The sequence below is a fragment of the Megalobrama amblycephala genome, linkage group LG2, assembly GCF_018812025.1.
Source record: "Megalobrama amblycephala isolate DHTTF-2021 linkage group LG2, ASM1881202v1, whole genome shotgun sequence".
In the NCBI taxonomy this organism is placed as follows: domain Eukaryota; kingdom Metazoa; phylum Chordata; class Actinopteri; order Cypriniformes; family Xenocyprididae; genus Megalobrama; species Megalobrama amblycephala.
Window position 1 is genome coordinate 20681272 of NC_063045.1, and position 26907 is coordinate 20708178.

Below are 26907 nucleotides of genomic sequence, written 5' to 3' on the forward strand. Positions count from 1 at the left end.
TACTGTATAAAAACTCTAATTTTGTTGCTTAAGCATTATTTTATTGATACGATAGAACTGGGGAAAAATCACCTTAATGAATATAAAAGACAAATGATCAGCATTTCACTGTGGACATTGGCCTGAACAATGACATGATGACAGGCCAGGGTAGCCTAACCTCTACTGATATTTTGTTCAAATAAGTTGACAGAAGTATTGTACAATTGTTAATTTAAGAATTAATACTTGGTCAGCAAAAAACAACTATAAAAGATCTGTTTCTCTGAGGAGCTCTTCACAAACCATCAGCCATGAGAGCTGTTGTGCTTGCTCTGACTGTAGCCCTAGTGGGTAAGTCAAAATATATTTCTATATTTTTCTCCTTCTCTCTCCTTTTATGTCTTTAGGAAAACTTGTTTAGGAAATTAGAACCTCTTGAAAACCTATTAATTTTTTTTAAATATATATTTTTCTCTATTTCTTTTAGCAAGTCAACAGATCAACCTTGGTAAGTAATATGATTTAGCAAATAACTTTTAATTGTTGATTTAGACTGCATTATTGCTTAAAAGTAATGACCCTAACAATTGACGCAAATCAAAAATACTGTACACTTTTAGTTCCTGAGTTTGCCCTGGATAAGACCTATGTGTACAAGTATGAGGCTCTGCTCTTGGGTGGTCTTCCTCAAGAAGGTCTGGCCAGAGCAGGTATAAAAGTCAGCAGCAAGGTTCACCTCAGTGCCGTGACAGAAAACACCTTCCTGATGAAGGTAATGACCATTAAGAACTGTAAACTTTATAGATGTTCAACCTAAGAGAAAACTAAAAATGTGTTAGCAAGCATTGGCTGTTAAAAGATGCAATTCCCTCATTTTAAGTGAAGATATTGCTTTACAGCTCATGGATCCTCTACTCCACGAGTATGCTGGCATTTGGCCCAAGGATCCATTTGTTCCTGCCACTAAGCTCACCTCAGCTCTGGCTGCTCAGCTTCAGATTCCCATCAAGTTTGAGTATGCTAATGGTGTGGTTGGAAAGGTATTCGCCCCTGCAGGAGTCTCCCCTACAGTGCTGAACTTGCACAGAGGAATCCTCAACATCCTTCAGCTCAATCTCAAGAAGACCCAGAACATCTATGAGCTGCAAGAGGTAAAAAAGTGCTCTTAGTATGTTTATGATCTATTTCCATAATTAGTTCTGCAATCTATTTTTTTTTTTTTTTTTACTTGTCCTTCAAGGCTGGAGCTCAGGGAGTGTGCAGGACCCACTATGTCATCAGTGAGGATACAAAGGCCAACCACATTATTGTCACCAAGTCCAAGGATCTGAGCCACTGCCAGGAGAGAATCATGAAGGACATCGGCTTGGCATACACTGAGAAGTGTGCTGAATGCACAGAGGTAATGAACAAGTTTGGGAAGAATTGAAATACTTACTCAATATAATGAAAATGTTGAGAGTCAAATGTCACATACCTTTCTTTTAACAGCGGGTGAAGAGTCTGATTGAAACTGCATCTTACAACTACATCATGAAACCAGCTGCAGCCGGTGTACTGATCGCTGAAGCAACAGTTGAGGAAGTGCATCAGTTTTCACCCTTCAATGAGATCCATGGTGCTGCCCAGATGGAAGCAAAGTATGATTAGTCCTCTGCAAGATTTCTCTTAAAATATGAACTAACAATATTACTAATAAATAAATAATTTTTTTTAGACAAACCTTGGCTTTTGTTGAGATTGAGAAGACCCCTGTCGTTCCAATCAAAGCTGATTATTTGGCCCGTGGATCCCTGCAGTATGAGTTTGCAACTGAACTACTTCAGACCCCCATTCAACTCACAAAGATCAGTGATGCACCAGCCCAGGTATAATACACTACCTAAAAACTTTAACAGTCTCCAAGTCAAAGCATTTGATCCATGAAGACATCATCTGAGTGTTGCCCTTACTCTCTCTAGATTATTGAGGTCTTACAGCACCTTGTTGCAAACAATATGGCCATGGTCCATGATGATGCTCCACTTAAGTTTGTTCAGCTGGTCCAGCTCCTGCGTGCTGCCACCTTGGAGAATACTGAAGCCATCTGGGCTCAGTTCAAGGACAAACCAGTTTACAGGTACAATATGAGAGCAAAACTTTAATAGTAATGTAGTTCAAATGCAGTTTCTTATAACAAATATATTTTAAACAATTAATCTGTTAGGCGCTGGCTTCTGGATGCTCTTCCTGCTGTTGGCACACCGGTCATTGTAAAATTAATCAAGGAGAAGTTCCTGGCTGGTGAACTTACCATTCCCGAGTTCATTCAGGCTCTTGTAGTTGCTTTGCAAATGGTCACTGCTGATTTGGACACCATCCAGTTGACAGCTGTGAGTACATCTTTCTATACTCAAAGTGCTGTTCTTCAAATCTTACCTAAATCAAATGAATGATTTCTGTATTTTGCTGATCAGAGTTTGGCTTTGCACGAGAAAATCGCCACAATCCCAGCTCTTCGTGAAGTCGTCATGCTTGGATATGGTTCCATGATTGCCAAACACTGTGCTGCAGTTCCCACTTGCTCTGCCGAGCTCCTTAGGGTAAACACCTCAAGCCCTCGATCATGGATTCTGTCATGGACATACTATTATATTTTAATATTTGTCCAACTGTATGTGTCTCAAACTCATTAGCCCATCCATGAGCTTGCTGCAGAGGCCATTTCCAAGAATGACATTCCTGAAATTACTTTGGCTCTGAAAGTTCTGGGCAATGCTGGTCACCCTGCTAGTCTTAAACCCATCATGAAGCTCCTTCCTGTACTAAACACTGCAGCTGCTTCTGTGCCTATTAGAGTCCAGGTTGATGCCATCTTGGCCCTGAGGAACATTGCCAAGAAAGAACCCAAACTGGTAAGTGTCAGACAATGTAGAAATGTAAATAAAATAAAATAAAAAGAAATAATGCAAACAAGAAAAGATTATGCATTATTGTGCTTATTTCTTCCATTAATAAGTAAACCTTACAGGGAGTGCAGAATTATTAGGCAAGTTGATTTTCTGATCATATTTTTTTCCCAAGCACATTTTACCAATTCCAATCCACATCAATCTTAATAACTACTATTAATATTGTTTTTAATCATTTATAAGTGATATATAATTGTTCATGAAGGCTGGAAATGAAAAATGCCTTATATTCAGGTGTGCAGAATTATTAGGCAAGTTTTCTTTTACAGGCAAAATGAGCCAAAAAAGAGATTTAACTCAGACTGAAAAGTCAAAAATTATTAAATACTCATGAGAAGGACGCAATACTAATGCAATATTAGAAATTGCAAAGTTAAAGCATGACCAAGGGACAGCAAAATGCTCATTGGGTCAGCGGGGTCAGACAAAAACAGGTGGAAAAGAAAAGACACGTTAACTGCAAAATAATTAAGAATTAAGTGTGAAACCATCAGGAACCCTTTAGTCTCCAGCGCCACCATTTTCCAGAACTGCAACCTACCTGGAGTCTCCAGAAGTGCAAGGTGTCAGGATCTCAGAGACTTAGGTTAGCTAAAGAATCCTAAAAAATGACCCGCACTTGATAAGAATCACAAGCTGAAGTGTTATAAAATACATGAAGACTGGGTTTTAATAGGGCTTATAGACAGACAGCTTGAGAATGACTCCTGATGGACCAGCACCACATCCTCTTGTACCACTGTTTGAAGAATTTATCCAGAATCTGGCAGTAAGGTGTTTGAGTTCACTTTTAGTCCATCTCTTATCCTGAAATGTCTGTCTTGCAGAGATGGACTAAAAATGATCTTCCAAAACTTACTGCCAGATTCTGGAAGATAAATTCTTCAAACAGTGGTACAAGAGGATGTGGTGCTGGTCCTTCAGGAGTCACTCTCAAGCTGTCTGTTTATAAGGCCTATAAAAACCCAGTCTTCATGTATTTTATAACACTTCAGCTTGTGATTCTTATCAAGTGCGGGTCATTTTTTAGGATTCTTTAGCTAACCTAAGTCTCTGAGATCCTGACACCTTGCACTTCTGGAGACTCCAGGTAGGTTGCAGTTCTGGAAAATGGTGGCGCTGGAGACTAAAGGGTTCCTGATGGTTTCACACTTAATTCTTAATTATTTTGCAGTTAACGTGTCTTTTCTTTTCCACCTGTTTTTGTCTGACCCCGCTGACCCAATGAGCATTTTGCTGTCCCTTGGTCATGCTTTAACTTTGCAATTTCTAATATTGCATTAGTATTGCGTCCTTCTCATGAGTATTTAATAATTTTTGACTTTTCAGTCTGAGTTAAATCTCTTTTTTGGCTCATTTTGCCTGTAAAAGAAAACTTGCCTAATAATTCTGCACACCTGAATATAAGGCATTTTTCATTTTCAGCCTTCATGAACAATTATATATCACTTATAAATGATTAAAAACAATATTAATAGTAGTTATTAAGATTGATGTGGATTGGAATTGGTAAAATGTGCTTGGGAAAAAAAAATATGATCAGAAAATCAACTTGCCTAATAATTCTGCACTCCCTGTATACCCTTCCTCAGGTTCAGCCAGTGGCCCTCCAGCTTGTATTGGACAGGGCTCTCCACCCAGAAGTGCGAATGGTTGCTTGCATTGTGTTGTTTGAGGCAAAGCCCCTCAGTGGCCCTTGTCTCCAGTCTTGCTGGTGCTTTGAAGACTGAGACTAACATGCATGTTGCAAGCTTTGCCTATTCCCACATCAAGTCCTTGACCAGAATCACTGCTCCTGATATGGCAGCTGTGTAAGAAAAACAAATAATTTCTCATTTATTTTGCTTTATTTCATCAAATGAGCAAAAGCCAGAGGTAATCATGATTGTCCATTTCAGTGCTGGTGCAGCTAATGTTGCCATCAAGCTCATGAGCCGCAAGCTGGACAGGCTTAGCTTCCGTTTCAGCAGAGCCCTTCAGCTGGACTTCTACCATAGTAAGTTTTTATAAGAGAGCTAAAAATGGTGTCTTGGGTGTTTCTTAAAGTGTGTAAAAAATTTGAACAAAACTTCTGACAATGAAAATGGCATTAATTGTATTCTTACCTCTGTCCCTGTGCAGCTCCTCTTATGATTGGAGCTGCTGGTAGTGCCTACATGATCAATGATGCCGCCACCATCCTGCCCAGAGCTGTTGTAGCTAAAGCACGTGCTTATCTGGCTGGAGCTGCTGCTGATGTTCTTGAGGTGGGCAAACCAAGACCTTTTGAAGAAAATCTGATTCATGGTTTTAAAGTGTTTTCAGTCTACAATCAGTTGATTCTTTCTAACAGATTGGTTTGAGAACTGAAGGAATCCAGGAGGCTCTTCTGCAATCTCCTGCTGCAGATGAAAGTGTTGATCGTATCACAAAGGTTAAGCGTACCCTGAGAGCAGTAAGTTTTCATGTCCAGTGTATTGTATAATTTTGTAATTTTATGTATTATAAGCATAACATAGGATAAATATATTTATCTAAATATATATAACTTCTCTGTTTTAACTCTTCAAGCTTGCAAACTGGAAGGCCTTGCCAACCAATCAGCCACTGGCTTCAGCCTACATCAAATTATTTGGACAAGAAGTGGCTTATTTAAACATTGACAAGACCGTCATTGAAGAAGCAATACCGGTACTGTGTTGTAGTTTAAATCTCCTCTCTCATTACCATATATTTTTGAGATCTGCCTCACAAATAATTATCACAATTAGAATTAAAATTCTCATAAACACTATTCCCAGATTGCCACTGGACCCAAACCACGTGAACTGTTGAAGGGTGCCCTTAAAGCTTTGCAGGAAGGAATTGCCTTTCAGTACGCCAGACCCCTGCTTGCAGCTGAAGTGCGGCGTATCTTGCCAACAGCACTTGGTGTGCCCATGGAGCTCAGTTTGTACACTGCTGCTGTTGCTGCTGCAAGCCTCAATGGTACCATTGTTTTCTTAGAATTTTTTATCTGTTCCTTGGATATGAGGGTGTCACTTCCAAGTTTGATGTTGTTCTGTTCACCCTTCTAGTTAAGGCCACCATTACACCTCCTCTCCCTGAGCAGATTGAGACCATGACTCTTGAGCAGCTGAAGAAGACTGATGTTCAACTCCAAGCTGAAGCAAGACCAAGGTATGCTTTTGCAGCTACAATCATGAAGATGGGATATGAAGTACACAACAACAGTTTTACAAACAATCTCCCTTATTCTCATTTCAGTGTTGCTCTCCAGACCTTTGCTGTGATGGGAGTGAATACTGCCTTGATCCAAGCTGCTGTTATGGCGAGAGGAAAGATCCGTACAATTGCCCCTGGAAAAGTGGCTGCAAGAGCAGACATTCTGAAGGGCAACTACAAGGTGGAGGCTCTGCCTGTTGAGCTTCCTGAACACATTGCTGCTGTGAGGTAATGCAATCTTACTCAGTCCTGTGTAGCAATCATTTTGAATCAGTTCAAAGGGTTTATGAAAGTGAAATATGACCCACCCAAATATGTTCCTACAGCTTTGAGACTCTTGCTGTGGTCAGAAACATTGAAGATCCCACTGCTGAGAGGATTGTTCCCTTAGTACCTGAGTTGGCCATGCAAAATGCCCAGACTCCTGCTGATTATTTGGTAAAATTTGAACACACATGATGGATATGTGTTAGTATGCTAAGCATTAATTTGCTTCAAGTTTTAAAATGACAAGTCTTGATATAATACTTAATTTTCTTTCCAGTCCTCCGAGACACCAGATGAGACTCCTGTGAGAGCTACTGCTCCATTTCACAAGACTCTCTGTCTTGCTGTCCCATACATTGAAATCAAGGGGTGCATTGAAGTGCACTCTCACAACGCTGCTTTTATCAAAAATGCTCCTCTCTTCTACGTAATTGGACAGCACTCAGCTCGTGCTGCAGTGTCAAGAGGTATTCTTAGAGAGAATATTAAATTAATTAAACTAAAGTATTTTTAGATTATATGCTAAGTGTTTGTCATTTTGACTTTAGCTGAAGGTCCTGCAGTTGAAAGATTGGAGCTTGAAGTCCAAGTTGGTCCGAGAGCTGCTGAGAGGCTCCTTAAGCAAATCAACCTCATTGATGAGGAGACTCCAGAAGGAAAGGCCTTCTTGTTGAAACTGAGGGAAATCCTGGAGACTGAAGATAAAAATGTGCCCGTCTCTTCTGAAAGCAGCAGCAGCAGCAGCAGCCGCATCATCAGCAGTTCAAGCTCCTCCATGTCCAGCTCTCGTGTGTCTGAGGTGAGAATATGGAATGTAGCATGTTGGATTGGAAGTCAATATTTGTTTCATAAATATTAATTTAATATTAATTTTTAGACTGCCACCATCATGGAGCCTTTCAGGAAGTTCCACAAAGATCGGGTAACTATACTAAAAATATTTTTGTTAAAAATATTGTTTCTTTTAGATCATCAAATATTCATCATGTATATGATATCATTTTGCTTGCAGTACATGGCACCCCATGGCGCCTCAAAGGCAAAAAGCAGTGGAAGCGCTGCATCTAGCTTTGAGGCTCTCCGGAAACAGGTGAATCAATTTGTGTCATTTGTTTGTTCATAACATAAAACAACCAAATGTGACATTTTAAACTAAAATCAATTTGAATCTATTATGGTTTATGTTTTCAGGCTAAGTTCCTTGGAAATGGTATTCCACCTGTTTTTGCTGTCATTGCCCGTGCTGTGAGAGTTGACCACAAGCTGCTGGGCTACCAACTTGCAGCTTACTTTGACAAGCCAACCGCAAGAGTGCAGCTCGTCATTTCCTCCATCGCTGAAAATGACAACCTGAAGATCTGTGCTGACGGTGCCCTGCTGAGCAAACACAAAGTCACTGTAAGACCGAAAAGACTTGTGTGATCTTTAAAAAAAAAAAAAAAGGTTTTAGAACAATTATCGAAATGAATTTCTCAGGTGAAATAATTGACATAAATACCATCCTTTGAACACAACTGTCCTTTTTCAGGCCAGGGTTGCTTGGGGTCCAGAATGCCAACAGTATGCAGTCACTGCTAAAGCTGAAGCCGGTGTCCTGGGCGAATTCCCTGCTGCACGTCTAGAGCTGGAATGGGAGAGGCTGCCACTAATCGTCACCACCTATGCCAAAAAGTAATGTTCAGAAACACTGAGTGACAAATGAATAGTGTAAAAAATGGCACTTGTTTAATCTGCTCTTCTTTGTACATCCCTTCACAACTAGGCTGTCTAAGCACATCCCTATGGCGGCTCTCCAGGCAGGCTTTAGACTTGAAAGAGCAACAAACAGTGAGAAAGAGATTGAACTGACTGCAGCCTTGCCAACTCAGAGATCCTTGAATGTCATTGCTAGGATTCCAGAGGTGAAATAATTTTCCTTTAAATTATGACTCACAAAGAGACATAATTCAGAAAAATACAAATAATTATTTTTGTTTCTGCTGCTCTAGATGACTCTGTCAAGGATGGCTATTCCTCTCCCTGTCGCTGTTCCCATCAATCCAGATGGAACTCTTTCAATTCATATCGATGAGGATATTCTCTCCTGGATCCAGAAACATATCAAGGAAGAATAAGTAATTAATCACATTTTACAATTTCAGAAGAAAATGTGAGCTGTACTAATGTAGAATTTATATATTTTCTTTGTCAGTTTAACTGAATACATTAACAATTAACAATGTTGTGATGTCTGTAATGTATTGCAATCTAATGTTAATAAATACTCTGCAAGTGACAGAATTGTGTGCTGCTTTCACTTTACAGTAACACTCATTCAAAGTTTTTTTTTTTTACACTTCACAGTAAGGTTCACAAACAATTTCTGAAAGATAAATAAAAATTCACAGTGAAGGGGGACCCAAGTTACTATTCCACTTTGATTCCTGTGCACTTTCTATACTGTCCTAAAAATAAAATAAACAAATACTAAAAATTCATTTTTTTTATTATTTTTTATAGTTTTTTATTATGTCTTTGTCCTTTTATTTTAGCTTATAAATATACTATCATACACAGATCTTTCCTGATATCTGAAAATAGTCCAACACACTTGTCAATACAGTAAAGTGACAAACTAGTAACACATTACCATCTATAGACATTTGTAAATGAATAGAGTGCCCCATTTCACATATACAGTAAAATCTAAGTACTCTTATGTGTACAAATGCTTTCTTCACTACTTGTTGTCCTTCACTTTTTTGAGATTCTTCAATAATTAGAATTTCATTGATATTTTGATTAAATTTAAAAGTATCTTAACCCATGTGGTAACAGAAAAATTGCAAATAAAACTGCAAGTGAGTTACGTGACTTGAAGCACATGATTAGAGTTCTGTACATTTAGCCCCTTTTTTGCCCGTTTTTTTGTTTTAGGTTTTATTCAATATTTGCACTTTACCAGATGGCACACAATAGAAAACAGCAGGATTTGTCGCCGTCGTCTTCTACGATTAAGAAGAGATCCAAGACACTGACCAACCATGAGTGATACGGTTGACAAAATGGCTAACACAGTAGCATGCTTTCAGGACATTCTAAAAACAGAGTTGACGGCAATACGGAGTGAATTTGCTTCTTACATGTCAGTTGTGCAGTCTCTATGGTCTAAACTCGATCTTCTTACAGGTGAGATATGAGAACAAAAGAAAGTAGTCACAGATCATGATGTGCGATTAGCCGCGCTTGAACAACAGGTGGTGGATTTACAAGATTGCAACAGGCGCAGCAATCTGTGTCTGGTTGAATTGCCTGAAGGATCTGAAAAGGACGACCCTATGGGCTTTTTTGAAAAGATTGCTTCCGACGTGGCTCCCTTCTCTGGCAGGTAGGGAGACTGAAGTGGAATGAACACATCGCGTATACTAGGGGTGCAACAGTTCAAATTGTTCACGGTTCGATTTGTAGCACGGTTTTAGGCTCACGGATTCGGTACGGTTCGGTATATGTTATGTTCAGGGAAAAAAGGACTACACTGTCAAATAAAAATAATGAAAATAAGAGCAAATAATCAAACTACAAGCAACAGCACAAATCAATACAATAGAGCAAAGATTCACATAAAATAAACAGTGCTTTTCAGGTATCTAACAGTAGTTTTCAGGTACAGAAAATGAATAAAATAATCAAATATAAAATAACTGCATGTTATCTTCACTGTATAAATTAAATAAAGATGAATCATTATTTAGTTACAAAAGCTATTCAGTCAAGAGCAGTGAGTGATTTCTTTGTCATTTGTTGTTTAATTAACATTAAAAACACAGGCAGCAGGAATAGGCTTCTTTACCTTTAAGACATAATGCACGATCCAGTACATTTAGGCCCGGTTTCACAGACAGGACTTAGCCTAAGCCAGGATTAAGCCTTAGTTCAATTAGGATATTTAAGTTGCTTTTATAAACGTTCACTAGAAAAAAACATTACTGGTGTGCATCTTGAGACAAAACAATGGCACAATGACATATTTTAAGATCTGTCAGTGCAAGTTGCAAACAGCTCAAACATTCATTTTAGTCTAGGACTAGCTTAAGCCTTGTCTGTGAAACTGAGGGATACTGTTATACATGCTCTTTTCTCGACTGTTCACTCAAGACATAGCCGACTATGTTTGTTAGGATACTTGCCAAAACGGGCATGTTGACATAATTTTTGTGTGAATTTGCCTGTTCAAACGCATGACTTGAAAGAGAATTCTGTATTTGCTCGATGTCTGAGAGTCCTCTTTCGCGTCTTGCTCTTGATCGTTTAAATTAGCCAGACTTAAATGAGTTTATCTTAAATACAGATAGAAACGTGCGCTGTTCAGATCTCACCTGCACTCGTGCGCCATCAACACCCACGTGATGCCGCTGTAAATGACTGCTCGTATTCAAACATAAGGCACTCGTAATGAACCAAGTTTGTCCATGCTTTTTCATCACCAAAGTTGTAACGTTTTGGGAACCCAGAATGCATAATCATCGACTGAAACATACATTACCTTAACATTGCTATTTTCAACAAACCAGATGTGTCGTCATTGAAATGAACTTCGGTGCAAATGCCGAACCGTAAGTGGAGAATGGTACGGTTTGATTTTTTACAGTGAACTGTTACACCCCCCCACATGGAAAGAACCTATATGTGGATATATGCGCATATATGAAACCTATATGCAGTGTATATGTACATATATGCTGCATATATGCACATATATGATAATATATATGCTGCATATATGTGCATATATACTGCATATATGCTATATATATGCTGCATATATGCGTATATATACTGCATTTATGTGTATATATGCCACATATAGGCAAAATTGAGGTGCATATATGTGCATATACAGGAAATATAGGTCTCCTGTATTGCTTCTTCATATCCATATATATGCCCTATACATACAAGATATGTCTTCTATATAGCTAATGGCAGGATCTGGTCATTTTGTAGCTCATATCTCATTTTTGACTGTCATACATGATGCCTAGCTCATATTTTCTATTATCAAGGCAAAAACTAAGAATTAACGAAAAAAATTATGCAAGAACTTATGTATGTGCGAATGTAGCAGTTATGTATTTAGACAATTATTTTGTGATTCCACTTGCCATGACCATATTTGGGGTTTCCTGCCGCCATGCTGACTTGGGGTGTTGACGCACTTTGCTGCTTCCCAGTCTGCATGAGACATCACAGCGGTAGGTCGCACAAAGTTTTTGCGGTGATTCAATTAAGGCCATGTTTCATGTAACAGCTGAATTCACATGATATATTTGTATGATTGTAATCCAAAACCCCTCTGTGATGTACATTCAGATGTTTCGTTGATTATTTTTCTTTACTTAAGTTACTTTTAATATCTCTCTTTCTCAGCGTTGTGCGTTGCTGCCGCATGCTGTTTGTATGCTGCACAAGTCCTCATATATTGCCATTTGTGTTATACAGAATAAAGTGAGGACCTGATGGCAAGATTTTTCGCAGTCTGTCTTTGATTATGACGCAATGCAGAAAACACACCGCTACACGAACACGTGAAATTGGTCCCACATGGAAAAAACCTATATAAACATATATGTTTCAATATAGGTTTGATATAGGTTTTTAATATATGTGACATATATAAAATTGGCCGTTTTCCTATATTATGTGTACATATATGTACATATATGTGTATATATATGTGTGTACATATATGTGTACATATGTGTACATATATGTGTGCATATATGTGTACATATATGTGTGCATATATGTACATATAATATAGGAAAACGGCCAATTTTATATATGTCACATATATGTAAAACCTATATCAAAACCTATATTGAAACATATATGTTTATATAGGTTTTTTCCATGTGGGCCTAGCGTGTACACTAACAGATCGCGCTAAACCACGGGTCTTTCTCTTTAAACTTTTGCGATACATGGACAGCGGCACATCCTACGGGCTGCCAGACTTCATGCACCAGTGAAAAAAGCGCCGGAGCAACGCTGCCCTTTTTTCCTATGACTTTTCTCCTATGACTGCTAAAAGAAGTGTGTTTGTACCAATTCGGAGGGAAATTAGGGAAGATGGCATCCAGAATTTCCTTCTTTGGCCCGGTCCCAAATGGCACCCTAAACCCTCACGGTCTTCCTCTGAGTCTGCACTTTTGTGACGTAATGCCGCTCTGACTGCCGGGTAAAGTCCTCTGTGTAGCTCACAGTCTTGCGGGCTCAGCAGAAGTGTGCATCGAGGGTGCAAAGGGGGCGCTCACAAACACCCTTCTTTAAGCTTAAATGACGAATGGGACACCCTACGGTCTTGTGGACTTAATGGATGCAGCGGCCATTGTAAGTCCACAAGACCGAAAGTGCACATGAAGTGTGCCATTTGGGACGGGGCCTTTATCCTGCAACTCTAAAGGTCATTCTCAATCAGGGTGAACATAAAATGCTATTTTCTCCGGAGGAAGCGAGCCATTTTCTCAGTTGCCATTCAGCTACTAACCCTCTGTGAACTTCAGCAGGACATTTTCTGTCTTTAATCGAAGAAGAGATGCTCTAACTTGTCAGGTGATTGTTCTTTTATAAAGTCTTCACTTGACTTGATTTTTTTTTTTTTTCACAAATATTGAAACTCAGTTCACATTGTACTTCTTATTTCATGTTGGGTTGTGTGCTATGGTTTCTGCCAGGTTGTAAATTTTTTCCTTTTATTTTTTGAAACATAGTTATGTTATTTTATGTATTTCTTTTTATTTGTTTATTTATTTGTAATATATTTTTAATGTATTTCGACGTACTTACTTGCCATTATGTCAGCACAGGGCCAGTGTTGGTGCTTCAGTAATGTGCAGGTTTCTGTTGGCTCCACTGATCGTATTAAGGGGGATCAAGGTTTGTTCTTGGTTTGATCCGCCATAGTTCATGGGAATATAGTTATGTTTCTCCAAATGGTGATGGGAAGGGTTGGGGGTGGTAGACTCAAATGGCTTCTGTTTCTAAGTTGTACTTTGTTTTGTCAAGCAGCATTTCTATTTAATACCTTTGACTGAGATTAAAGCTGTAGTCTGTGATTTTTGGCCCTCTAGTGGTTAATAAACAGAAATGCATGCGTCTTGCAGAAGAAAATTGTAGCCGGAGCTACTTTTCTCCTTGTATGTCTATGGCGTGTCACGCAGTTACTGTGATACTCTGCGGCGGGTCCTACCAGTCCGGTCTGAAATAGTCAGAATATAAACTCTTATTATAAGTGTACCACAATGAATCAGGATAAGACAAAAACATGGTTTGGAAAATGGATTCATGTTGGAGGTAGTGCGGGCTCTCCCGGTGGGTGTCTCAAATCATACTGCTCTTCGTTTATCAGCCAGTAACAAAGACAAACGACTAGGCCTCTGAGATCAGAGCCCTGTCCTTTGGACAGCATGACAAACACACATAACCTTTACTGTGTGAACTCATAAACTATTAATCGGTAGAATTCGCTTTTCATTTTGAAGATAATTTCCATGCATTTCCGTGCTTTAGGCATATCCCTTGCTGTAATTATGATTGGCATATCATGAAAATGTCCCTATGGGCAACTTCTCTTGCAATTTATTTAAATACTGCAATGACAATTTGTAGGTATCCTCAGCTGACTGCACCTTTTGACTAGCAACATCAAACAGCACATGAAGACAATGACGCTGGTGGCCTGCATAAGACTTTGACTTTTAACTTGTGAAAATAAAGTAACAAGCAGGCTTGATGACAAAAGCTAATTGGCCTTGAAGGGAGTTCAATATTTCAAATTTGAAAAAAAAAAAAGCACAGGAAGTGGGAGACCTCTTTTTTTGATGAAACATCTGTACTACAGTTGGTTTATCACTACTGATCTCACTAGATAACTAAAGATGGAAAATTTTAATTACGGTCTCTGAAATAATAATTACGGTCTTTTACATTTGAATAATATTGCACATATTTTTCCAGGGTTCTATCACTGTTGGCCTTTAAATGTGAGGTGCCAATCTTAATGCAGTCTACTGCTGTTGAATTCAATACTTTGCAGTTTTTCTTTTCTGGTTGCTAATATGCTTTCTTCATGTGTTTAACAAAAATTACTTGTATTAACAATTATAAAACTGTCCACAAATCACTCCACGTCTAGTTCCAAAGTTCATACAATGTTTTTTTTTCATCAGATGTTTTATTTATTCAATAAAATGAATAAACTAATATGGACTTTAACAAGTTAAAGACTAAGGGCCAGGGTAACCTAACCCAAAACTGATAGCTAAGCTTTGCCTTCAAGCCAGGGTTGATAACTAAAATGATTATTTGTATAAACATTTACAATAATATTGAATATGTTTATTGTAATATACCTACTTCCATAGCTATCTATATATAAAAACTCTAATTTTGTTGCTTAAGCATTATTTTATTGATATGAAAATCACCTTTTTGAATATAAAAGACAAATGATCAGCAGCTGTGGACATTGGCCTGAACAATGACATGATGACAGGCCAGGGTAACCTAACCTCTACTGATATTTATGTTCAAATAAGTTGACTGAAGTCTTGTAAAATCTGATACTCATTTAAGGTTAAAGTTAATAATTAATACTTGGTCAGCAAGAAACTACTATAAAAGATCTGTTTCTCTGAGGAGCTCTTCACAAACCATCAGCCATGAGAGCTGTTGTGCTTGCCCTGACTGTAGCCCTAGTGGGTAAGTCAAAGTATATTTATATATTTTTCTACTTCTCTCTCTCTCTCTTTTCTTTGCTTTGCTTTAGGAAAACTTGTTTAGAAAATTAGAACCTCTTGAAAACCTACTAAAAAATAATATATATATATTTTTTTCTATTTCTTTTAGCAAGTCAACAGATAAACCTTGGTAAGTAATATGATTTGGCAAATTAATTTTAATTGGTAATTTTGACTGCCTTATTGCTTAGGTAATGACCCTAACAATTGACTCAAATCAAAAATATTGTACATTTTCAGTTCCTGAGTTTGCCCTTGATAAGACCTATGTGTACAAGTATGAGGCTCTGCTCTTGGGTGGTCTTCCTCAAGAAGGTCTGGCCAGAGCAGGTATAAAAGTCAGCAGCAAGGTTCACCTCACTGCCGTGACAGAAAACACCTTCCTGATGAAGGTAATGACTATTAAAAATCAAAAAGGTCCCAGCTAGCCCCTACTATTACAAGGAATCGTACAATCATTTAAATTAAAATGTTCCCTTACAGCTCATGGATCCTCTACTCCACGAGTATGCTGGCATTTGGCCCAAGGATCCATTTGTTCCTGCCACTAAGCTCACCTCAGCTCTGGCTGCTCAGCTTCAGATTCCCATCAAGTTTGAGTATGCTAATGGTGTGGTTGGAAAGGTATTCGCCCCTGCAGGAGTCTCCCCTACAGTGCTGAACTTGCACAGAGGAATCCTCAACATCCTTCAGCTCAATCTCAAGAAGACCCAGAACATCTATGAGCTGCAAGAGGTGAAAAAGTGCTCCTAGTATGTTTATGATCTATTTCTATAATTAGTTCTGCAATCTATATATATATTTTTTTACTTGTCTTTCAAGGCTGGAGCTCAGGGAGTGTGCAGGACCCACTATGTCATCAGTGAGGATACAAAGGCCAACCACATTATTGTCACCAAGTCCAAGGATCTGAGCCACTGCCAGGAGAGAATCATGAAGGACATCGGCTTGGCATACACTGAGAAGTGTGCTGAATGCACAGAGGTAATGAACAAGTTTGGGAAGAATTGAAATACTTACTCAATATAATGAAAATATTAAGAGTCAAATGTCACATACCTTTCTTTTAACAGCGGGTGAAGAGTCTGATTGAAACTGCATCTTACAACTACATCATGAAACCAGCTGCAGCCGGTGTACTGATCGCTGAAGCAACAGTTGAGGAAGTGCATCAGTTTTCACCCTTCAATGAGATCCATGGTGCTGCCCAGATGGAAGCAAAGTATGATTAGTCCTCTGTGAGATTTCTCTTAAAATATGAACTAAAAATATTACTAAGAAATATATATATATATTTTTTTAGACAAACCTTGGCTTTTGTTGAGATTGAGAAAACCCCAGTTGTTCCAATCAAAGCTGATTATTTGGCCCGTGGATCCCTGCAGTATGAGTTTGCAACTGAACTACTTCAGACCCCCATTCAACTCATGAAGATCAGTGATGCACCAGCCCAGGTATAATACATTACCTAAAAACTTGATGATCTCCAAGTCAAAGCCCTTGTTCTATGATAAAGATGTCAACTGATCATTGCCTTTATTCTTTCTAGATTATTGAGGTCCTACAGCACTTGGTTGCCAACAATGTGGCCATGGTCCATGATGATGCTCCACTTAAGTTTGTTCAGCTCGTCCAGCTCCTGCGTGCTGCCACCTTGGAGAATACTGAAGCCATCTGGGCTCAATTCAAGGACAAACCAGTTTACAGGTACAATTTGGGAGCAATAAATTAATAGGAATATAATTCAAGGGCATTTTTTTTATTATGAATATATTTTAAACAATGAATCTGTTAGGCGCTGGCTTCTGGATGCTCTTCCTGCTGTTGGCACACCAGTCATTGTGAAATTAATCAAGGAGAAGTTCCTGGCTGGTGAACTTACCATTCCCGAGTTCATTCAGGCTCTTGTGGTTGCTTTGCAAATGGTCACTGCTGATTTGGACACCATCCAGTTGACAGCTGTGAGTACATCTTACTATACTCAAAATGCTGTTCTTCAAATCTTACCTAAATTAAATGAATCATTTCTGTATTTTGCTGATCAGAGTTTGGCTTTGCATGAGAAAATCGCCACAATCCCAGCTCTTCGTGAAGTCGTCATGCTTGGATATGGTTCCATGATTGCCAAACACTGCGTTGCAGTTCCCACTTGTCCTGCTGAGCTCCTCAGGGTAAACACTTCGTTCCCTTCAAAATTTCTGTTAGGAGTTTAATCTTTAATATTTATCTAAATGTATGTGCCTCAAACTCATTAGCCCATCCATGAGCTTGCTGCTGAAGCCATTTCCAAGAATGACATTCCTGAAATCACTTTGGCTCTGAAAGTTCTGGGCAATGCTGGTCACCCTGCTAGTCTTAAACCCATCATGAAGCTCCTACCTGGACTGAGAACTGCAGCTACTTCTCTGCCTCTTAGAGTCCAGGTTGATGCCATCTTGGCCCTGAGGAACATTGCCAAGAAAGAGCCCAAACTGGTAAGTGTAAGACTTCATAGGAAAGAAAAAAAAAAACTTTTAAAATATTATGCACTTTGTCCTCCAATAACAAACTAAACTTATTCCCTCCCTTAGGTTCAGCCAGTGGCCCTGCAACTTGTATTGGACAGGGCTCTCCACCCAGAAGTGAGGATGGTTGCTGGTATTGTGTTGTTTGAGACAAAGCCCTCAGTGGCCCTCGTCTCAAGTCTTGCTGGTGCTTTGAAGACTGAGACTAACTTGCATGTTGCAAGCTTTGCTTATTCCCACATCAAGTCCTTGACCAGAATCACTGCTCCTGATATGGCAGCTGTGTAAGAAAAACAAATAATTTCTAATTCATTTTACTTTATTACATCAAATAAGCACAAGCCAGAGGTAATCATGGTTGTCCATTTCAGTGCTGGTGCAGCTAATGTTGCCATCAAGCTCATGAGCCACAAGCTGGACAGGCTTAGCTTCCATTTCAGCAGAGCCCTTCAGCTGGACTTCTATCATAGTGAGTTTTGCAATTTCATAAGAGAGGTCTTTTGTGTGTTTCTTAAAGGGATAGTTCACCCAAAAATGAAAATTTGATGTTAAGCTGCTTACCCCCAGCGCATCCAAGATGTAGGTGTCTTTGTTTCTTCAGTAGAACACAAATGATGATTTTTAACTGCAACCGCTGCCGTCTGTCAGTGGTATAATGCAAGTCAGCGGGGACCTGGACTATAAGAGTAAATAAAACACGACAGACAAATCCAAATTAAACCCTGTGGCTCGTGACGACACACTGATGTCTTAAGACACGAAACGATCGGTTTGTGTGAGAAACCGAACAGTATTTATATCATTTTTTACCTCTAATACACCACTATGTCCAACGGCATTCATCACTCGATTCGTTTGGTCTGATCGCGCTCTGACAGTGGCAGTGATGTCTCGCGCATATACTTCAATGAGAGCAAGACATCACTGCCGTTGTCAGAGCGCGATCAGACCAAATGAATCGAGTGATGAATGCCGTTGGACATAGTGGTGTATTAGAGGTAAAAAATTATATAAAATACTGTTCCGTTTCTCGCACAAACCGATCGTTTCGTGTCTTAGGACATCAATGTGTCGTCACGAGCTGCAGGGTTTAATTTGGACTTGTCTAAGCAAGTTTTATTTACTCTTATTGTAGAAGTTCCCATCCACTAGCATTATTTGACTGACAGACAGCAACGGTTGGAGTTAAAAATCATAATTTGTGTTCTACTGAAGAAACAAAGACACCTACATCTTGGATGCTCTGGGGGTAAGCAGATAAACATCAAATTTTCATTTTTGGGTGAACTATCCCTTTAAGATATGTAAAAATAATCCCCACATATAATAAATCACATTAATTGTATTCTTACCTCTGTCCCTGTGCAGCTCCTCTTATGATTGGAGCTGCTGGTAGTGCCTACATGATCAATGATGCCGCCACCATCCTGCCCAGAGCTGTTGTAGCTAAAGCACGTGCTTATCTGGCTGGAGCTACTGCTGATGTTCTTGAGGTGGGCAAACCAAGACCTTTTGAAGAAAATTTGATTCATGGTTTTAAAGTGTTTTCAGTCTACAATCAGTTGATTCTTTCAAACAGATTGGTGTGCGAACTGAAGGAATCCAGGAGGCTCTTCTGCAATCTCCTGCTGCAGATGAAAGTGTTGATCGTATCACAAAGGTTAAGCGTACCCTGAGAGCAGTAAGTTTTCATGTCTAGTGTATTGTATAATTTTGTACTTTTATGTATTATAAGCATAACATAGGATAAATATATTTATGTAAATATATATAACTTCTCTGTTTTAACTATTCAAGCTTGCAAACTGGAAGGCCTTGCCAACCAATCAGCCACTGGCTTCAGCCTACATCAAATTATTTGGACAAGAAGTGGCTTATTTAAACATTGACAAGACCGTCATTGAAGAAGCAATACCGGTACTGTGTTGTAGTTTAAATCTCCTCTATCATTACCATATTTTTTTAGATCTGTCTCACAAATAATTTGAATTCGAATAATTAGAATTAATTTTCTCATAAACACTATTCCCAGCTTGCCACTGGACCCAAACCACGTGAACTTTTGAAGGGCGCCCTTAAAGCTTTGCAGGAAGGAATTGCCTTTCAGTACGCCAGACCCCTGCTTGCAGCTGAAGTGCGTCGTATCTTTCCAACAGCACTTGGTCTGCCCATGGAGCTCAGTTTGTACACTGCTGCTGTTGCTGCTGCAAGCCTCAATGGTATCTCTGTTTTCTTAGAACCTTTTATCTGTTCCTTGAATATGAGGGTGTCACTTCCAAGTTTGATGTTGTTCTGTTCACCCTTCTAGTAAAGGCCACCATTACACCTCCTCTCCCTGAGCAGATTGAGACCATGACTCTTGAGCAGCTGAAGAAGACTGATGTTCAACTCCAAGCTGAAGCAAGACCAAGGTACACTTTTGCAGCTACATTCATGAAGATGGGATATGAAGTACACAACAACAGTTTTACAAACAATCTCCCTTATTATTATTTCAGTGTTGCTCTCCAGACCTTTGCTGTGATGGGAGTGAATACTGCCTTGATCCAAGCTGCTGTTATGGCAAGAGGAAAGATCCGTACAATTGCCCCTGGAAAAGTGGCTGCAAGAGCAGACATTCTGAAGGGCAACTACAAGGTGGAGGCTCTGCCTGTTGAGCTTCCTGAACACATTGCTGCTGTGAGGTAATGCAATCTTACTCAGTCCTGTGTAGCAAACATTTTGAATCAGTTCAAAGGGTTTATGAAAGTGAAATATGACCCACCCAAATATGTTCCTACAGCTTTGAGACTCTTGCTGTGGTCAGAAACATTGAAGATCCCACTGCTGAGAAGATTGTTCCCTTAGTACCTGAGTTGGCTGTGCAAATTGCCCAGACTCCTGCTGATTATTTGGTAAAATTTGAACACACATGATGGATATGTGTTAGTATGCTAAGCATTAATTTGCTTCAAGTTTTAAAATGACAAGTCTTGATATAATACTTAATTTTCTTTCCAGTCCTCCGAGACACCAGATGAGACTCCTGTGAGAGCTACTGCTCCATTTCACAAGACTCTCTGTCTTGCTGTCCCATACATTGAAATCAAGGGGTGCATTGAAGTGCACTCTCACAACGCTGCTTTTATCAAAAATGCTCCTCTCTTCTACATAATTGGACAGCACTCAGCTCGTGCTGCAGTGTCAAGAGGTATTCTTACAGAGATTAGATTAAACTCAAGTATTTTCAAATAAAATCCTAATTTATTGTTTGTCATTTTGGCTTTAGCTGAAGGTCCTGCAGTTGAAAGATTGGAGCTTGAAGTCCAAGTTGGTCCGAGAGCTGCTGAGAGGCTCCTTAAGCAAATCAACCTCATTGATGAGGAGACTCCAGAAGGAAAGGCCTTCTTGTTGAAACTGAGGGAAATCCTGGAGACTGAAGATAAAAATGTGCCCGTCTCTTCTGAAAGCAGCAGCAGCAGCAGCAGCCGCATCATCAGCAGTTCAAGCTCCTCCATGTCCAGCTCTCGTATGACTGAGGTGAGAATATGGAATGTAGCATGTTGGATTGGAAGTCAATATTTGTTTCATAAATATTAATTTTATATTAATTTTTAGACTGCCACCATCATGGAGCCTTTCAGGAAGTTCCACAAAGATCGGGTAACTATACTAAAAATATTTTTGTTAAAAATATTGTTTCTTTTAGATCATCAAATATTCATCATGTATATGATATCATTTTGCTTGCAGTACATGGCACCCCATGGCGCCTCAAAGGCAAAAAGCAGTGGAAGCGCTGCATCTAGCTTTGAGGCTCTCCGGAAACAGGTGAATCAATTTGTGTCATTTGTTTGTTCATAACATAAAACAACCAAATGTGACATTTTAAACTAAAATCAATTTGAATCTATTATGGTTTATGTTTTCAGGCTAAGTTCCTTGGAAATGGCATTCCACCTGTTTTTGCTGTCATTGCCCGTGCTGTGAGAGTTGACCACAAGCTGCTGGGCTACCAACTTGCAGCTTACTTTGACAAGCCAACCGCAAGAGTGCAGCTCGTCATTTCCTCCATCGCTGAAAATGACAACCTGAAGATCTGTGCTGATGGTGCCCTGCTGAGCAAACACAAAGTCACTGTAAGACCGAAAAGACTTGTGTGATCTTTAAAAAAAAAAAAAAAAAAAAAAAAAAGGTTTTAGAACAATTATCGAAATGAATTTCTCAGGTGAAATAATTGACATAAATACCATCCTTTGAACACAACTGTCCTTTTTCAGGCCAGGGTTGCTTGGGGTCCAGAATGCCAACAGTATGCAGTCACTGCTAAAGCTGAAGCCGGTGTCCTGGGCGAATTCCCTGCTGCACGTCTAGAGCTGGAATGGGAGAGGCTGCCACTAATCGTCACCACCTATGCCAAAAAGTAATGTTCAGAAACACTGAGTGACAAATAAATAGTGTAAAAAATGGCACTTGTTTAATCTTTGTGCATCCCTTCACAACTAGGCTGTCTAAGCACATCCCTATGGCGGCTCTCCAGGCAGGCTTTAGACTTGAAAGAGCAACAAACAGTGAGAAAGAGATTGAACTGACTGCAGCCTTGCCAACTCAGAGATCCTTGAATGTCATTGCTAGGATTCCAGAGGTGAAATAATTTTCCTTTAAATTATGACTCACAAAGAGACATAATTCAGAAAAATACAAATAATTATTTTTGTTTCTGCTGCTCTAGATGACTCTGTCAAGGATGGCTATTCCTCTCCCTGTCGCTGTTCCCATCAATCCAGATGGAACTCTTTCAATTCATATCGATGAGGATATTCTCTCCTGGATCCAGAAACATATCAAGGAAGAATAAGAAATTAATCACATTTTACAATTTCAGAAGAAAATGTGAGCTGTACTAATGTAGAATTTATATATTTTTTTGTCAGTTTAACTGAATACATTAACAATTAACAATGTTGTGATGTCTGTAATGTATTGCAATCTAATGTTAATAAATACTCTGCAAGTGACAGAATTGTGTGCTGCTTTCACTTTACAGTAACACTCAGTAAAAGGTTTTTTTTTTTTTTTTTTTTTTTTACACTTCACAGTAAGGTTCACAATCAATTGCTGAAAGATAAATAAAAATTCACAGTGAAGGGGGACCCAAGTTTCTCTTCCACTTTGATTCCTGCGCACTTTCTATACTGTCCTAAAAATAAAATAAACAAATACTAAAAATTAATCTAAAAAAAATGCATTTTTTTTATTATTATGTCTTTGTCCTTGTTTTATATATTTATTTTATTTTTAGCTTATAAATATACTATCATGCACAGACCTTTCCTGATATCTGAAAATAGGGGTGCAACAGTTCAAATTGTTCACGGTTCGATTTGTAGCACGGTTTTAGGCTCACGGATTCGGTACGGTTCGGTATATGTTATGTTCAGGGAAAAAAGGACTACACTGTCAAATAAAAATAATGAAAATAAGAGCAAATAATCAAACTACAAGCAACAGCACAAATCAATACAATAGAGCAAAGATTCACATAAAATAAACAGTGCTTTTCAGGTATCTAACAGAAGTTTTCAGATACAAAAAAATGAATAAAATAATCAAATATAAAATAACTGCATGTTATCTTCACTGTATAAATTAAATAAAGTACCTCCCTGAAATGACTTTTTGCAGGTTGGGATGTCTGCCTAAGCCAGGATTAAGCCTTAGTTCAATTAGGATATTTAAGTTGCTTTTATAAACGTTCACTAGAAAAAAACATTACTGGTGTGCATCTTGAGACAAAACAATGGCACAATGACATATTTTAAGATCTGTCAGTGCAAGTTGCAAACAGCTCAAACATTCATTTTAGTCTAGGACTAGCTTAAGCCTTGTCTGTGAAACTGAGGGATACTGTTACACATGCTCTTTTCTCGACTGTTCACTCAAGACATAGCCGACTATGTTTGTTAGGATACTTGCCAAAACGGGCATGTTGACATAATTTTTGTGTGAATTTGCCTGTTCAAACGCATGACTTGAAAGAGAATTCTGTATTTGCTCGATGTCTGAGAGTCCTCTTTCGCGTCTTGCTCTTGGTCGTTTAAATTAGCCAGACTTAAATGAGTTTATCTTAAATACAGATAGAAACGTGCGCTGTTCAGATCTCACCTGCACTCGTGCGCCATCAACACCCACGTGATGCCGCTGTAAATGACTGCTCGTATTCAAGCATAAGGCACTCGTAATGAACCAAGTTTGTCCATGCTTTTTCATCACCAAAGTTGTAACGTTTTGGGAACCCAGAATGCATAATCATCGACTGAAACATACGTTACCTTAACATTGCTATTTTCAACAAACCAGATGTGTCGTCATTGAAATGAACTTCGGTGCAAGTGCGTGCCGAACCGTAAGTGGAGAATGGTACGGTTTGATTTTTTACAGAGAACTGTTACACCCCTAGCGTGTACACTAACAGATTGCGCTAAACCACGGGTCTTTCTCTTTAAACTTTTGCGATACATGTACAGCGGCACATCCTACGGGCTGCCAGACTTCATGCACCAGTGAAAAAAGCGCCGGAGCAACGCTGCCCTTTTTTCCTATGACTTTTCTCCTATGACTGCTAAAAGAAGTGTGTTTGTACCAATTCGGAGGGAAATTAGGGAAGATGGCATCCAGAATTTCCTTCTTTGGCCCGGTCCCAAATGGCACCCTAAACCCTCACGGTCTTCCTCTGAGTCTGCACTTTTGTGACGTAATGCCGCTCTGACTGCCGGGTAAAGTGCTCTGCGTAGCTCACAGTCTTGCGGGCTCAGCAGAAGTGTGCATCGAGGGTGCAAAGGGGGCGCTCACAAACACCCTTCTTTAAGCTTAAATGACGAATGGGACACCCTACGGTCTTGTGGACTTAACGGACGCAGCAGCCATTGTGAGTCCACAAGACCGAAAGTGCACATCAAGTGTGCCATTTGGGACGGGGCCTTTATCCTGCAACTCTAAAGGTCATTCTCAATCAGGGTGAACATAAAATGCTATTTTCTTCAGAGGAAGCGAGACATTTTCTCAGTTGCCATTCAGCTACTAACCCTCTGTGAACTTCAGCAGGACATTTTCTGTCTTTAATCGAAGAAGAGATGCTCTAACTTGTCAGGTGATTGTTCTTTTATAAAGTCTTCACTTGACTTGATTTTTTTTTTTCACAAATATTGAAACTCAGTTCACATTGTACTTCTTATTTCATGTTGGGTTGTGTGCTATGGTTTCTGCCAGGTTGTGAATTTTTCCCTTTTATTTTTTGAAACATAGTTATGTTATTTTATGTATTTCTTTTTATTTGTTTATTTATTTGTAATATATTTTTTAATGTATTTCGACGTACTTACTTGCCATTATGTCAGCACAGGGCCAGTGTTGGTGCTTCAGTAATGTGCAGGTTTCTGTTGACTCCACGGATCGTATTAGTTCATGGGAATGTAGTTATGTTTCTCCAAATGGTGATGGAAAGGGTTGGGGGTGGTTTAAGGGTAGACTCAAATGGCTTCTTTTTCTAAGTTGTACTTTGTTTTGTCAAGCAGCATTTCTATTTAATACCTTTGACTGAGATTAAAGCTGCAGTCTGTGATTTTTGGCCCTCTATTGGTTAATAAACAGAACTGCATGCGTCTTGCGGAAGAACATTGTAGCCGGAGCTACTTTTCTCCTTGTATGTCTATGGCGTGTCACGCAGTTACTGTGATACTCTGCGGCGGGTCCTACCAGTCCGGTCTGAAATAGTCAGAATATAAACTCTTATTACAAGTGTACCACAATGAATCAGGATAAGACAAAAACATGGTTTGGAAAATGGATTCATGTTGTACATTCTCATTATATAACTTTTGTAAATTTTGAACACAAAAAAAGTTTCAGACAGCAGCTTTAATATTCTAAGTTGCAATAATAATGGCCTTCATCAGCCGGTATGGCCCATCTGCCCGGTGCTATGAGCTGCTCATAGTGCTGGCTCTCCCGGGTGGGTGTCTCAAATCATACTGCTCTTTGTTTATCAGCCAGTAACAAAGACAAACGACTAGGCCTCTGAGATCAGAGCCCTGTCCTTTGGACAGCATGACAAATACACATAACCTTTACTGTGTGAACTCATAAACTATTAATCGGTAGAATTCGCTTTTCATTTTGAAGATAATTTCCACGCATTTATGTGCTTTAGGCATATCCCTTGCTGTAATTATGATTGGCATATCATGAAAATGTCCCTATGGGCAACTTCTCTTGCAATTTATTTAAATACTGCAATGAGAATTTGTAGGGATCCTCAGCTGACTGCACCTTTTACTAGCAACATCAAACAGCACATGAAGACGATGACGCTGGTGGCCTGCATAAGACTTTGACTTTGACTTTTAACTTGTGAAAGTAAAGTAACAAGCAGGCTTGATGACATAAAAGCTAATTGGCCTTGAAGGGAGTTCAATATTTCAAATTTGGAAAAAAAAAAGCACAGGAAGTGGGAGACCTCTTTTTTTGATGAAACATCTGTACTACAGTTGGTTTATCACTACTGATCTCACTAGATAACTAAAGATGGAAAATCTTATCTACAATATTTAAATGTAAAATATTATTTTACATTTGAATAATATTGCACATATTTTTCCAGGGTTCTATCACTGTTGGCCTTTAAATACTGCTGTTGAATTCAATACTTTGCAGTTTTTCTTTTCTGGTTGCTAATATGCTTTCTTCATGTGTTTAACAAAAATTACTTGTATTAACAATTATAAAACTGTCCACAAATCACTCCACGTCTAGTTCCAAAGTTCATACAATGTTTTTTTTCATCAGATGTTTTATTTATTCAATAAAATGAATAAACTAATATGGACTTTAACAAGTTAAAGACTAAGGGCCAGGGTAACCTAACCCAAAACTGATAGCTAAGCTTTGCCTTCAAGCCAGGGTTGATAACTAAAATGATTATTTGTATAAACATTTACAATAATGTTGAATACGTTTATTGTAATATACCTACTTCCATAGCTATCTATATATAAAAACTCTAATTTTGTTGCTTAAGCATTATTTTATTGATATGAAAATCACCTTTTTGAATATAAAAGACAAATGATCAGCATTTCACTGTGGACACTGGCCTGAACAATGACATGATGACAGGCCAGGGTAACCTAACCTCTACTGATATTTATGTTCAAATAAGTTGACTGAAGTCTTGTAAAATCTGAT

The 26907-nt window shown here is 38.9% G+C and overlaps 1 protein-coding gene and 1 pseudogene across 1 annotated transcript; both read left to right on the top strand.

The window, feature by feature from the left end:
* The first annotated feature begins 216 nt into the window (after positions 1-216).
* On the top strand, positions 217-8679 carry LOC125252655 (annotated as a pseudogene).
* A 6327-nt stretch (positions 8680-15006) lies between these two features.
* LOC125252652 (vitellogenin-like) lies at positions 15007-22682 on the top strand. The gene is made up of 28 exons (XM_048166129.1): positions 15007-15143; positions 15291-15311; positions 15422-15573; positions 15665-15916; positions 16004-16165; positions 16255-16403; positions 16485-16635; positions 16731-16888; positions 16977-17142; positions 17227-17352; positions 17437-17655; positions 17752-17969; positions 18057-18154; positions 19054-19178; positions 19265-19366; positions 19483-19602; positions 19718-19904; positions 19994-20096; positions 20184-20369; positions 20468-20579; positions 20686-20875; positions 20954-21204; positions 21283-21327; positions 21418-21495; positions 21597-21803; positions 21945-22087; positions 22171-22309; positions 22397-22682. The coding sequence occupies exons 1-28, from the start codon at positions 15104-15106 to the stop codon at positions 22520-22522; spliced, it is 4026 nt and encodes a 1341-aa protein (XP_048022086.1). The 5' UTR covers positions 15007-15103; the 3' UTR covers positions 22523-22682.
* The last annotated feature ends 4225 nt before the right edge of the window (positions 22683-26907 follow it).